The sequence below is a fragment of the Syngnathus floridae genome, unplaced genomic scaffold (assembly GCF_059516105.1).
Source record: "Syngnathus floridae isolate MCC-2025c unplaced genomic scaffold, RoL_Sflo_1.0 HiC_scaffold_93, whole genome shotgun sequence".
In the NCBI taxonomy this organism is placed as follows: domain Eukaryota; kingdom Metazoa; phylum Chordata; class Actinopteri; order Syngnathiformes; family Syngnathidae; genus Syngnathus; species Syngnathus floridae.
In genome coordinates this window covers 24817-41051 of record NW_028284121.1, presented here as the reverse complement: position 1 = coordinate 41051, position 16235 = coordinate 24817, and the positions used below count along the sequence as shown (strand labels likewise).

At 44.5% G+C, this 16235-nt stretch overlaps 1 protein-coding gene across 1 annotated transcript; it reads left to right on the top strand.

Annotated features, from left to right (window-relative positions):
* The first annotated feature begins 3159 nt into the window (after positions 1-3159).
* On the top strand, positions 3160-15972 carry LOC148377759 (uncharacterized). Its single transcript, XM_088368140.1, has 8 exons — positions 3160-3232; positions 4797-4967; positions 5091-5168; positions 6733-6903; positions 7027-7104; positions 8949-9037; positions 15619-15648; positions 15839-15972. The coding sequence occupies exons 1-8, from the start codon at positions 3230-3232 to the stop codon at positions 15864-15866; spliced, it is 648 nt and encodes a 215-aa protein (XP_088224266.1). The 5' UTR covers positions 3160-3229; the 3' UTR covers positions 15867-15972.
* Positions 15973-16235: the final 263 nt, after the last annotated feature.

The following is a 16235-nucleotide window of genomic DNA, read 5'->3' as shown; positions in this document are numbered from 1 at the left end:
CACTCCACGAGACTCGGCGGCTCAAATGTGACTTTTGGAAGGCTTTGCGCTGAAAGAAGCTTGTTGACGCTGTGCCTTTGGGCTCTTGCAGAATCTCACCAACGAGGAGCAGGTGGTCGTGATTCACGCCAGGACCCTTCTCACCCTAGCCGAGAAGGTAACGCGCACGTCCACGCACGCTCTCGCATTCTGTTTATGTGACAGCAGCCTTTCCTCAGTGGTTAGAATACATCAAAGTGACCAAGTCAGCACTTCAACAGAAGATGTTGGACATTGAAAGTGAGAAGGTAGACAGACACGCGACATCAGCCAAGGGGAACTCCGGCAATGTGCCCCAACAATTCTGACCTTGAGCTGTGCTAGGATATGTTCTGCAAGCAGAAGGGCTACCTGGATGAAGAGTTGGACTTCAGGAAGTGTTCCATGGACCAGGCTCATAAGGTAAGCCGCCCTCAAATCTCCCGCCGGACCACTGATGGACGAGGATTGCGGCCCAGAGGATCCTGGAGCTGGAGGCCATGTTGTACGAGGCGCTACCGCAGCGGGACTGCCCCGCCACGGACGGCGAAAAAGCCAGCCACGCTGGCGTGAATGACGTGCTGACGGCGGATCAGAGAGAAGAGCTTAGGAGCGCCGTGGACCAATGGAAGCGAGCCCTGATGTGCGAGTTGAGGGAGCGCGACGCTTGCATCCTCCAAGAGAGAATGGATCTGCTGCACAGCGCGCAACAGGTAAGGGCCCAAAGCCAGCCCGGCACTTACTTGCACGCTTACTGGCTTTTGAATGCCACTTTCCATTTGTCCGTCCTAGAGGAACAAAGAGCTGAAAGAATTCATCGAAGCTCAGAAGAGACAAATCAAACAATTGGAGGAGAAGTTTCTGTTTCTCTTTCTATTCTTCTCCTTGGCCTTCATTCTGTGGCCCTAACACCAGCTGGTGAGTGAGCTCCAGCGGCACCGCACTCGACACCTCCGATACACTGCCAGCCGGTCTCAGACGTTGGCAGACGCTCCGATGCCAACGTATACCCCCCGCCACGGTGACAGAGGCACCGCGTCACACCGGCGCTCATCCAATCAGAAGGCAGGAAAAGCAAATTCACATGCAGGGCACTTTTGAACCAGAAGAGAGCGCCACAAAAAACGGTTGTTGCCCCAAACGCGCACTAAAAAGGGTCAGAATAACAAGAGTCCCACTGGCCAGCCGGGGCCACCCGTCCAGCTGTTTCTTCAGGGGGGAAAAAAATTGGAGTCACCGGTGAGTACATTTTGCATTTAGCTCTGCTTTTCTGCTTCTGTCTTCAAGTGTGTGGCATCCTGCGATCAAAGAGTCAGCCAACCCCAAAGCGGTTGACCTCAACGTCCCACCACCATGCCTACCAGAGCAGGTGACGTGATGCTTTGGACATCCTTCCGTCTCAGATGCCCAAAAGTACTCTTTGCCACATCTGCGGCAATACGGTGTCTTTTCAAAGGTGCAAATAAATCCAGCGTGGGCGGAACACGCACGTCTTCGGTTTTTCCCGCTTTGTTTGTGTGACAGCTGTTGTGAAAATTTTATACAAATAAAGTTGTATAGTACAGGTTTGGCCAAGCCGCAACTCCCGAACCGCATGCGGCTCTTTTATGTTCATATCAACATTTGTGTGTGTGTGTGTGTGTGTGTGTGGGGGGGGGGGGGGTTGTGCGTGTTGGCTTCACTTGAGTTCAATTTGGTATTTTGGTCAAAAGCGCATGTGGTGAAATTCCACAAAGTAGGATGGGCAAACACATTTCTTTAAACTATGAGTGTCAATTGGGCTCTCGAAATGGCAGGGAAAAGATGCACAGCAAAACGAAAATACGTAGATGAACACAGGACGTTTTAATCAGAGTGGGAAAGTTTCTATTTTTTGTTGAACGTGATGGCAAACCATTCTGCCTGATATGTCAGACCTCAGCGCATTTCAAAGATTCAAATCTTCAGCGCCATGCACTTCAGCTCACTCCATGCTAACATTGATCAGGCGTCGAACCCGCATCATCATGCTTAAGAGGTGGCCATGCTAACCAGTGCGCCATTATGTCAACGCATAATAACTAAGTCTACTGGTCAAAACAGCGGTTACTATATGACGTCGCTACGTCGTGGTCACGTGACGCAGACAAGACGTCAATGGACGTGGGCAGAGTTAACTTGTTTAAAAGGGAGTAGGCAGAAGAAATATTTAATTTATTTAAATCTATTTTGAGTGCACACCATTATGCCAATGCATAACAACTGTAAATCTACTAAACAAAACAGCGGTTGCTATATGACATCTGCCACGTCGTGGTCACGTGACATACGTGACGTCGATGGGCGTAACTTTCGCCGGAATTCAAATCCGCGGGGAGAGTTAACTTGTTTAAAAGAGAGTGGGCAGAAGAATTATTTAATTTATTTAAATCTATTTGGTGTGTGCGCCATTATGTCAATGCATAACAACTGTAAGTCTACTAAACAAAACAGCGGTTGCTATTTGACGTCTGCCACGTCGTGGTCACGTGACGCGGACGTGACGTCGACGCCTACTTTACATCCCACCGATCACAGGACTCCTCGGCTGCATAACCGTGCCCCCTTCCCAACCAATCGGATTTGCTATACGCGAAAACGACGCCAATGGAAAGAGCTTCCGCCCAAATTTAAATCCGTGGGCGTGGCTCGCAGCAGGAAGTAGGAAAATGGCGGCGATGTTGACAAAGACACAGCGGATGGTAACATACGACTAACAAGAGAAATATTTTTATTTTCTGCTTGCAACTGGACCGTCCAGAGCGTACACGGTAAGTACAACTCATCGTTTTTAAAAAGAAGTACTTTTGTTGCCCTGAAAAGCGAGTGAGCGTGGCGTTTGTGGGGGACGTCGAATTTCGACGATTCTTTCTGGTCAACGGTTGTAAATGATTGTGTTGATTAAAAAAGAAAACTTGATGTAACTCTACTTTTAACTGCCGTTTCAGATAGATTTGGAATTGCATCACATCCAATTTTGCCTAGAGCGTACACGGTAAGTAACACTCGTTGTGTTTAAGGAGATTTACGTTTGTAATAGCAGAAGTGTAGCCGCGTTGCGTTGTACGTGTGAATGTTGGTCCGGGCGAAATGTTAATGTTTAATTTCATTCCTTTAGGTTCCACGGTGTTTGTTGGCTGCAAGTTTTCCACTGCAAGAAGAGGCTCATATCATTGACCAGGAGCGAGCTACAATGGTGAGTAGCCATAACATTTATGTTAAACACTTCCTATTTCATGTCTAACAGTACTTGATTTAACAAATAACCATAAATAAATACAGTGTGGGCACTGAAGTTAACATATGTGATTATACTGCCTAATCTGTCACGGAGTAGATTGTTGCAAAGTAATATAAGATCCAAAGTTGTAATTCAGAATAGTTTTCAAAAGAAGGCCATTAGAATTATATACAAGTCTGATTACCCTGAACAAGCTATTAATTAAATCACAAATTCTTCAATTCAAAGATTTGGTAGATTATCAGACAAATAATGTCTAACAGTAATTGATTTAACACATCACGATAAGTAGATTGAGTGTGGGCACTCTCAAGTTAACATATGTGATTATACTGCCTAATCTGTTACAGAGTATGTTGTTGCCAAGTAATGTAGAATAGATCCAAAGTAGTAATCCAGAATAGTTTTGAAGAGGCCATTAGAATGATAAACAAATCTGATTACCTTGAACATAATAACAAGCTAAGTGTTTAATATGTCCTATGAAGTCAAAATTGGGCACCATCATGTGGTGAAATTTGGAATTGCATCACATCCAATTTTGCCTGGGAACAAACAGATTACATAAATCTTAGTTTTGAATAAGCCACTCCTTCTCAAACAAGTAAACTCTGCCCATTTTGCGCAGTAGATGTTCTGTTAATATCTAGTATTTATACAAAGTCATAATTTAAATTGCTTTCAACCTTCATTCATCGGTTCAACCAACATTACTCGCTCTTATTACCAACTTGTATTGATTTAACTAAGCGTTTAATACTTCCTATCAGGTCTCAAATCGAGATTTGGCAAAATACAATTTCAGCAAATCCAATTTTGCCAGGGAACAAAAATAGATTAAATAAACTAAATAAGTCCTCTTCCCATTAAATAAATCAGAAAAGTCTGTCTTGTAACCAGTCCTCTTCAAACAAGTAAAGTCTGCCCATTTTGTGCCGTAGATTTTGTGTCTATGCCTAGTATTTAAACAAAATCATAATTTAAACGACTTCTTTCCTTCATTCACTTTGGAAATTTGGAATTGCAGCAAATCGAATTTTGGCAGGGAACAAAAATAGATCAATTAAACTAAATAAGTCTTCTTCCCATTAAATAAATTAAAAAAGTCTGTCTTGTAACCAGTCCTTTTCAAACAAGTAAAGTCTGCCCATTTTGTGCCGTCGATTTTGTGTTAATGCCTAGTATTTATACAAAATCATAATTTAAAGGACTTCATTCCTTCATTCACTTTGGAAATTTGGAATTGCAGCACATCAAATTTTGCCTGGGAAGAAAAGTAGATTAAATAAATTTAATAAGTCTTACTACTTCCCATTAAATAAATTAAATACGTCTTACTTGTTCCCACTCCTTTTCAAAACAGTAGTTTAAAACGAGGGCCCTTCACTCAATCTTTAACCTCAACCCCGCACGTTGTGTTGTATCTGTGAATGTTGGTTGTGGCCAAATGATAGTTTTCTTTCATTCGTTTAGGTTCCAAGAAAACTTGATGTAACTCTACTTTTAACTGCCGTTTCAGATAAGCGGGTATTACGTCGCAGTCAAATGCCGCGGATATGACGTAATTGCCCGAACCTCCGCCAAAATTCAAATCTGTTGGCGCGATGGCCGTGAGCCACTGAGCAGCGACGATTATCAACAGAAATATCTTTATTTTCTGCTTGCAACTGGACCGTCTAGAGCGTACACGGTAAGTAACACTCATTGTGTTTAAGGAGATTTACGTTTGTAATAGCAGAAGTGTAGCCGCGTTGCGTTGTACGTGTGAAAATTGGTCGAGGCGAAATGTTAATGTTTAATTTCATTCCTTTAGGTTCCACGGTGTTTGTTGGCTGCAAGTTTTCCACTGCAAGAAGAGGCTCGTATCATTGACCAGGAGCGAGCTACAATGGTGAGTAGCCATAACATTTATGTTAAACACTTCCTATTTCATGTCTAACAGTACTTGATTTAACAAATAACCATAAATAAATACAGTGTGGGCACTGAAGTTAACATATGTGATTATACTGCCTAATCTGTCACGGAGTAGATTGTTGCAAAGTAATATAAGATCCAAAGTTGTAATTCAGAATAGTTTTCAAAAGAAGGCCATTAGAATTATATACAAGTCTGATTACCCTGAACAAGCTATTAATTAAATCACAAATTCTTCAATTCAAAGATTTGGTAGATTATCAGACAAATAATGTCTAACAGTAATTGATTTAACACATCACGATAAGTAGATTGAGTGTGGGCACTCTCAAGTTAACATATGTGATTATACTGCCTAATCTGTTACAGAGTATGTTGTTGCCAAGTAATGTAGAATAGATCCAAAGTAGTAATCCAGAATAGTTTTGAAGAGGCCATTAGAATGATAAACAAATCTGATTACCTTGAACATAATAACAAGCTAAGTGTTTAATATGTCCTATGAAGTCAAAATTGGGCACCATCATGTGGTGAAATTTGGAATTGCATCACATCCAATTTTGCCTGGGAACAAACAGATTACATAAATCTTAGTTTTGAATAAGCCACTCCTTCTCAAACAAGTAAACTCTGCCCATTTTGCGCAGTAGATGTTCTGTTAATATCTAGTATTTATACAAAGTCATAATTTAAATTGCTTTCAACCTTCATTCATCGGTTCAACCAACATTACTCGCTCTTATTACCAACTTGTATTGATTTAACTAAGCGTTTAATACTTCCTATCAGGTCTCAAATCGAGATTTGGCAAAATACAATTTCAGCAAATCCAATTTTGCCAGGGAACAAAAATAGATTAAATAAACTAAATAAGTCCTCTTCCCATTAAATAAATCAGAAAAGTCTGTCTTGTAACCAGTCCTCTTCAAACAAGTAAAGTCTGCCCATTTTGTGCCGTAGATTTTGTGTCTATGCCTAGTATTTAAACAAAATCATAATTTAAACGACTTCTTTCCTTCATTCACTTTGGAAATTTGGAATTGCAGCAAATCGAATTTTGGCAGGGAACAAAAATAGATCAATTAAACTAAATAAGTCTTCTTCCCATTAAATAAATTAAAAAAGTCTGTCTTGTAACCAGTCCTTTTCAAACAAGTAAAGTCTGCCCATTTTGTGTCGTCGATTTTGTGTTAATGCCTAGTATTTATACAAAATCATAATTTAAAGGACTTCATTCCTTCATTCACTTTGGAAATTTGGAATTGCAACACATCAAATTTTGCCTGGGAAGAAAAGTAGATTAAATAAATTTAATAAGTCTTACTACTTCCCATTAAATAAATTAAATACGTCTTACTTGTTCCCACTCCTTTTCAAAACAGTAGTTTAAAACGAGGGCCCTTCACTCAATCTTTAACCCCAACCCCGCACGTTGTGTTGTATCTGTGAATGTTGGTTGTGGCCAAATGATAGTTTTCTTTCATTCGTTTAGGTTCCAAGAAAACTTGATGTAACTCTACTTTTAACTGCCGTTTCAGATAAGCGGGTATTACGTCGCAGTCATGTGCCGTGGATATGACGTAATTGCCCGAACCTCCGCCAAAATTCAAATCTGTTGGCGCGATGGCCGTGAGCCACTGAGCAGCGACGATTATCAACAGAAATATCTTTATTTTCTGCTTGCAACTGGACCGTCTAGAGCGTACACGGTAAGTAACACTCATTGTGTTTAAGGAGATTTACGTTTGTAATAGCAGAAGTGTAGCCGCGTTGCGTTGTACGTGTGAAAATTGGTCGAGGCGAAATGTTAATGTTTAATTTCATTCCTTTAGGTTCCACGGTGTTTGTTGGCTGCAAGTTTTCCACTGCAAGAAGAGGCTCGTATCATTGACCAGGAGCGAGCTACAATGGTGAGTAGCCATAACATTTATGTTAAACACTTCCTATTTCATGTCTAACAGTACTTGATTTAACAAATAACCATAAATAAATACAGTGTGGGCACTGAAGTTAACATATGTGATTATACTGCCTAATCTGTCACGGAGTAGATTGTTGCAAAGTAATATAAGATCCAAAGTTGTAATTCAGAATAGTTTTCAAAAGAAGGCCATTAGAATTATATACAAGTCTGATTACCCTTAACATAACAACAAGCTATTAATTAAATCACAAATTCTTCAATTCAAAGATTTGGTAGATTATCAGACAAATAATGTCTAACAGTAATTGATTTAACACATCACGATAAGTAGATTGAGTGTGGGCACTCTCAAGTTAACAGATATGATTATACTGCCTAATCTGTTACAGAGTATGTTGTTGCCAAGTAATGTAGAATAGATCCAAAGTAGTAATCCAGAATAGTTTTGAAGAGGCCATTAGAATAATAAACAAATCTGATTACCTTGAACATAATAACAAGCTAAGTGTTTAATATGTCCTATGAAGTCAAAATTGGGCACCATCATGTGGTGAAATTTGGAATTGCATCACATCCAATTTTGCCTGGGAACAAACAGATTAAATAAATCTTAGTTTTGAATAAGCCACTCCTTCTCAAACAAGTAAACTCTGCCCATTTCGCGCAGTAGATGTTCTGTTAATATCTAGTATTTATACAAAGTCATAATTTAAATTGCTTTCAACCTTCATTCATCGGTTCAACCAACATTACTCGCTCTTATTACCAACTTGTATTGATTTAACTAAGCGTTTAATACTTCCTATCAGGTCTCAAGGCAAGATTTGGCAAAATACAATTTCAGCAAATCCAATTTTGCCAGGGAACAAAAATAGATTAAATAAACTAAATAAGTCTTCTTCCCATTAAATAAATCAGAAAAGTCTGTCTTGTAACCAGTCCTCTTCAAACAAGTAAAGTCTGCCCATTTTGTGCCGTAGATTTTGTGTCTATGCCTAGTATTTAAACAAAATCATAATTTAAACGACTTCTTTCCTTCATTCACTTTGGAAATTTGGAATTGCAGCAAATCGAATTTTGCCAGGGAACAAAAATAGATCAATTAAACTAAATAAGTCTTCTTCCCATTAAATAAATTAAAAAAGTCTGTCTTGTAACCAGTCCTTTTCAAACAAGTAAAGTCTGCCCATTTTGTGCCGTCGATTTTGTGTTAATGCCTAGTATTTATACAAAATCATAATTTAAAGGACTTCATTCCTTCATTCACTTTGGAAATTTGGAATTGCAGCACATCAAATTTTGCCTGGGAAGAAAAGTAGATTAAATAAATTTAATAAGTCTTACTACTTCCCATTAAATAAATTAAATACGTCTTACTTGTTCCCACTCCTTTACAAAAAAGTAGTTTAAAACGAGGTCCCGTCACTCAACCTTTAACCCTATTTATTCACCTTCTAGGCTAAGTGTTAAAGGCTAAGTGTTAAAGGCTAAGTGTTAAAGGCTAAGTGTTAGAGGCTAAGTGCCAGAGGCTAGGCGCCAGAGGCGAGTTTTTGTGGGCTGAAGTTTTAGTGGGGTTAGTGTGAATACAATCCAAAAGAATACAACAGAATACAATACAATAGAATATAATACATAGATTAAATTCAATAGCTCTTACTACTTCCCATTAAATAAATTAAAGACGTCTTACTTGTTCCCAATCCTTTTCAAAAAAGTAGTTTAAAACGAGGGCCCTTCACTCAACCTTTAACCTCAACCCCGCACGTCACATTGTGTTGTATCTGTGAATGTTGGTTGTGGCCAAATGATAGTTTTCTTTCATTCGTTTAGGTTCCACGGTGTTTGTTGGCTATGTTTTCCACTGTCAGAAGGATGAAAATACAAAGTACAACGCTTGGACGTGGGCGAAGACGTCACCGGTGAGTCCTTCCTTCCTATTTATTTACCTTCTAGATGCTAGAGGCTAAGTGTTAGAGGCTAAGTGTTAGAGGCTAAGTGTTAAACACAATACGAACAACACAACGATACTGCACTGAACAACACGATACCGCACTGAGAAACACGATACCGCACTGAACACGATACCGCACTGAACAACACCATGCCGCACTGAACACCATGCCACACTGAACAACACCATCCCGCACTGAACAACACCATGCCGCACTAAACAACACCATGCCGCACTGAACAACACCATGCCTCACTGAACGACACCATGCCGCACTGAAAGACACCATGCCGCACTGAACGACACCATGCCGCACTGAAAGACACCATCCCGCACTGAACACCATGCCGCACTGAACAACACCATCCTGCACTGAACAACACCATCCCGCACTGAACAACACCATGCCGCACTGAACAACATTATGCCGCACTGAACATTATGCCGCACTGAACAACACCATGCCGCACTGAACAACATTATGCCGCACTGAACAACATTATGCCGCACTGAACAACACCATGCCGCACTGAACAACACCATGCCGCACTGAACAACATTATGCCGCACTGAACAACACCATGCCGCACTGAACAACACCATCCTGCACTGAACAACACCATTCCGCATTGAACACCATGCCGCACTGAACAACACCATCCCGCACTGAACAACACCATCCCGCACTGAACAACACCATGCCGCACTGAACAACATTATGCCGCACTGAACAACATTATGCCGCACTGAACAACACCATGCCGCACTGAACAACACCATGCCGCACTGAACAACACCATGCCGCACTGAACAACATTATAACGCACTGAACAACACCATCCCGCACTGAACAACACCATGCCGCACTAAACAACATTATGCCGCACTGAACAACATTATGCCGAAATGAACAACACCATGCCGCACTGAACAACACCATGCCGCACTGAACAACACCATGCCGCACTGAACAACACCATGCCGCACTGAACAACATTATGCCGCACTGAACAACATTATGTCGCACTGAACAACACCATGCCGCACTGAACAACACCATGCCGCACTGAACAACATTATGCCGCACTGAACAACACCATGCCGCACTGAACAACACCATGCTGCACTGAACAACACCATCCTGCACTGAACAACACCATGCCGCACTGAACAACACCATTCCGCACTGAACAACACCATGCCGCACTGAACAACATTACGCTGCACTGAACAACACCATGCCGCACTGAACAACACCATGCCGCACTGAACAACACCATGCCGCATTGAACAACACCATGCCGCATTGAACAACACCATGCCGCACTGAACAACACCATCCTGCACTGAACAACACCATGCCGCATTGAACAACACCATGCCGCACTGAACAACACCATCCTGCACTGAACAACACCATCCCGCACTGAACAACACCATCCCGCATTGAACAACACCATCCTGCACTGAACAACACCATGCCGCACTGAACAACACCATGCCGCACTGAACAACACCATGCCGCACTGAACAACACCATGCCGCACTGAACAACACCATCCCGCACTGAACAACACCATCCCGCACTGAACAACACCATCCTGCACTGAACAACACCATCCTGCACTGAACAACACCATCCTGCACTGAACAACACCATGCCGCACTGAACAACACCATGCCGCACTGAACAACACCATGCCGCACTGAACAACACCATGCCGCACTGAACAACATTATGCCGCACTGAACAACATTATGTCGCACTGAACAACACCATGCCGCACTGAACAACACCATGCCGCACTGAACAACATTATGCCGCACTGAAAAACACCATGCCGCACTGAACAACACCATCCCGCACTGAACAACACCATGCCGCATTGAACAACACCATGCCGCACTGAACAACACCATGCTGCACTGAACAACATTATGCTGCACTGAACAACACGATCCTGCATTGAACAACACCATGCCGCACTGAACAACACCATCCTGCACTGAACAACACCATCCTGCACTGAACAACACCACCCCGCACTGAACAACACGATCCCGCATTGAACACCATCCCGCACTGAACAACACCATGCCGCACTGAACAACACCATTCCGCACTGAACAACACCATGCCGCACTGAACAACACCATGCCGCACTGAACAACACCATGCCGCACTGAACAACACCATGCCGCACTGAACAACATTATGCCGCACTGAACAACACCATGCCGCACTGAACAACACCATCCCGCACTGAACAACACCATGCCGCATTGAACAACACCATGCCGCACTGAACAACACCATCCTGCACTGAACAACACCATCCCGCACTAAACAACACCATGCCGCACTGAACAACATTATGGCGCACTGGACAACATTATGCCGCACTGAACAACACCATGCCGCACTGAACAACACCATGCCGCACTGAACAACACCATGCCGCACTGAACAACACCATGCCGCACTGAACAACATTATGCCGCACTGAACAACACCATGCCGCACTGAACAACACCATGCCGCACTGAACAACACGATCCCGCATTGAACAACACCATCCTGCACTGAACAACACCATGCCGCACTGAACAACACCACACCACCCCGCACTGAACAACACGATCCCGCATTGAACACCATCCCGCACTGAACAACACCATGCCGCACTGAACAACACCATTCCGCACTGAACAACACCATGCCGCACTGAACAACACCATGCCGCACTGAACAACACCATGCCGCACTGAACAACACCATGCCGCACTGAACAACATTATGCCGCACTGAACAACACCATGCCGCACTGAACAACACCATCCCGCACTGAACAACACCATGCCGCATTGAACAACACCATGCCGCACTGAACAACACCATCCTGCACTGAACAACACCATCCCGCACTAAACAACACCATGCCGCACTGAACAACATTATGGCGCACTGGACAACATTATGCCGCACTGAACAACACCATGCCGCACTGAACAACACCATGCCGCACTGAACAACACCATGCCGCACTGAACAACACCATGCCGCACTGAACAACATTATGCCGCACTGAACAACACCATGCCGCACTGAACAACACCATGCCGCACTGAACAACACGATCCCGCATTGAACAACACCATCCTGCACTGAACAACACCATGCCGCACTGAACAACACCATGCCGCACTGAACAACACCATGCCGCACTGAACAACACCATGCCGCACTGAACGACACCATCCTGCACTGAACAACACCATCCCGCACTGAACAACACCATGCCGCATTAAACAACACCATGCCGCACTGAACAACACCATCCTGCACTGAACAACACCATGCCGCACTGAACAACACCATGCCGCACTGAACAACACCATGCCGCACTGAACAACATTATGCCGCACTGAACAACATTATGTCGCACTGAACAACACCATGCCGCACTGAACAACACCATGCTGCACTGAACAACATTATGCCGCACTGAACAACACGATCCCGCATTGAACAACACCATCCCGCAGTGAACAACACCATGCCGCATTGAACAACACCATGCCGCACTGAACAACACCATGCTGCACTGAACAACATTATGCTGCACTGAACAACACGATCCTGCATTGAACAACACCATGCCGCACTGAACAACACCATCCTGCACTGAACAACACCATGCCGCACTGAACAACACCATGCCGCACTGAACAACATTATGCCGCACTGAAAAACACCATGCCGCACTGAACAACACCATCCCGCACTGAACAACACCATGCCGCATTGAACAACACCATGCCGCACTGAACAACACCATGCTGCACTGAACAACATTATGCTGCACTGAACAACACGATCCTGCATTGAACAACACCATGCCGCACTGAACAACACCATCCTGCACTGAACAACACCATCCTGCACTGAACAACACCACCCCGCACTGAACAACACGATCCCGCATTGAACAACAACATCCCGCACTGAACAACACCATGCCGCACTGAACAACACCATTCCGCACTGAACAACACCATGCCGCACTGAACAACACCATGCCGCACTGAACAACACCATGCCGCACTGAACAACACCATGCCGCACTGAACAACATTATGCCGCACTGAACAACACCATGCCGCACTGAACAACACCATCCCGCACTGAACAACACCATGCCGCATTGAACAACACCATGCCGCACTGAACAACACCATCCCGCACTGAACAACACCATCCCGCACTGAACAACACCATGCCGCACTGAACAACATTATGGCGCACTGGACAACATTATGCCGCACTGAACAACACCATGCCGCACTGAACAACACCATGCCGCACTGAACAACACCATGCCGCACTGAACAACACCATGCCGCACTGAACAACACCATGCCGCACTGAACAACACCATGCCGCACTGAACAACACCATGCCGCACTGAACAACACGATCCCGCATTGAACAACACCATCCTGCACTGAACAACACCATGCCGCACTGAACAACACCATGCCGCACTGAACAACACCATTCCGCACTGAACAACACCATGCCGCACTGAACAACACCATCCTGCACTGAACAACACCATTCCGCACTGAACAACATCATGCCGCATTGAACACCATGCCGCACTGAACAACACCATCCTGCACTGAACAACACCATGCCGCACTGAACAACACCATGCCGCACTGAACAACACCATGCCGCACTGAACAACATTATGCCGCACTGAACAACATTATGCCGCACTAAACAACATTATGTCGCACTGAACAACACCATGCCGCACTGAACAACACCATGCCGCACTGAACAACACCATGCCGCACTGAACAACACGATCCCGCATTGAACAACACCATCCCGCAGTGAACAACACCATGCCGCATTGAACAACACCATGCCGCACTGAACAACACCATGCTGCACTGAACAACATTATGCTGCACTGAACAACACGATCCTGCATTGAACAACACCATGCCGCACTGAACAACACCATCCTGCACAACAACATTATGCCGCACTGAACAACACGATCCCGCATTGAACAACACCATCCCGCAGTGAACAACACCATGCCGCATTGAACAACACCATGCCGCACTGAACAACACCATGCTGCACTGAACAACATTATGCTGCACTGAACAACATGATCCTGCATTGAACAACACCATGCCGCACTGAACAACACCATCCTGCACTGAACAACACCTTTCCACACTGAACAACACTATGCCGCACTGAACAACATTATGCCGCACTGAACAACACCATGCCGCACTGAACAACACCATGCCGCACTGAACAACACCATGCCGCACTGAACAACACCATGCCGCAATGAACAACACCATCCCGCACTGAACAACACCATGCCGCATTGAACAACACCATGCCGCACTGAACAACACCATCCCGCACTGAACAACACCACCCCGCACTGAACAACACGATCCCGCATTGAACAACACCATCCCGGACTGAACAACACCATGCCGCACTGAACAACACCATTCCGCACTGAACAACACCATGCCGCACTGAACAACACCATGCCGCACTGAACAACACCATGCCGCACTGAACAACACCATGCCGCACTGAACAACACCATGCCGCAATGAACAACACCATCCCGCACTGAACAACACCATGCCGCATTGAACAACACCATGCCGCACTGAACAACACCATCCCGCACTGAACAACACCACCCCGCACTGAACAACACGATCCCGCATTGAACAACACCATCCCGGACTGAACAACACCATGCCGCACTGAACAACACCATTCCGCACTGAACAACACCATGCCGCACTGAACAACACCATGCCGCACTGAACAACACCATGCCGCACTGAACAACATTATGCCGCACTGAACAACACCATGCCGCACTGAACAACACCATCCCGCACTGAACAACACCATGCCGCATTGAACAACACCATGCCGCACTGAACAACACCATCCTGCACTGAACAACACCATCCCGCACTGAACAACACCATGCCGCACTGAACAACATTATGGCGCACTGAACAACATTATGCCGCACTGAACAACACCATGCCGCACTGAACAACACCATGCCGCACTGAACAACACCATGCCGCACTGAACAACATTATGCCGCACTGAACAACATTATGCCGCACTGAACAACACCATGCCGCACTGAACAACACCATGCCGCACTGAACAACACCATGCCGCACTGAACAACACGACGTCGCACTGAACAACACGATGCCGCACAGAACAACACGACGCCGCACAGAATAACACAATACCGCACAGAACAACACAATACCGCACAAACAGTTTTAGATAATATTACGTCGCAGTCATGTGACGCGGACATGACGTCAATAGGCGGAACTCACGGCAAAATTATAATCCGTGGGCGTGGCTTGCAACAGGAAGTAGGAAAGCGGCAGTTCTGGCAAACAAGACACAGCTGTTAGTAACACGATGACTAACAAGGCAAATATTTTTGTTTTCAGCTTGCAACTTGACCGTCTAGAGCGTACAAGGTAATTACAACTGTTTTTTTTTAGCCCTGAAAAGCAAGGGAGTGTGGCGTTTGGGAGGAATGTCGAACTCGGCGTCTGCTTCCAGCCACAGACGCCAAATTTCGACGATTATTTCGACTGGTCAACGGTTGTAAATTATTGCGTTGACTAAAAACTTTATTTAACTCTACTCTTAACTTTGCCGTTTCAGATATACGGGTATTACACCGCGGAAATGACGTCAATAGGCTGAACTCTCGCCAAAATTCAAATCTGTGGGCGCAATGGCCTTGAGCGAGACACCGGATACAAACACGACGATTATCAACAGAAATATCTTTATTTTCCGCTTGCAAGTGGACCGTCTAGAGCGTACACGGTAAGTACAACTCATTGTGTTTAAAAAGATTTACGTTTGTGTAGTTTGCGTTGCGTTGTATCTGTGAATGTTGGTTGAGGCTAAATGTTAATGTTTAATTTCATTCCTTTAGGTTCCACGGTGTTTGTTGGCTGTATGTTTTCCACTGCAAGAAGAGGCTCGTATCATTGACCAGCAGGAGCTACAATGGTGAGTACCCCTTTCGTCTTCCATTTATGTTAAACACTTC

Bases quoted from the DNA above. Each gene is read 5' to 3' on its own strand.
- LOC148377759 (XM_088368140.1), top strand. The intron at 6,904-7,026 runs GTAAGTAACACT...TCATTCCTTTAG, and splicing joins GACCGTCTAGAGCGTACACG to GTTCCACGGTGTTTGTTGGC. The intron at 15,649-15,838 runs GTAATTACAACT...TTGCCGTTTCAG, and splicing joins GACCGTCTAGAGCGTACAAG to ATATACGGGTATTACACCGC.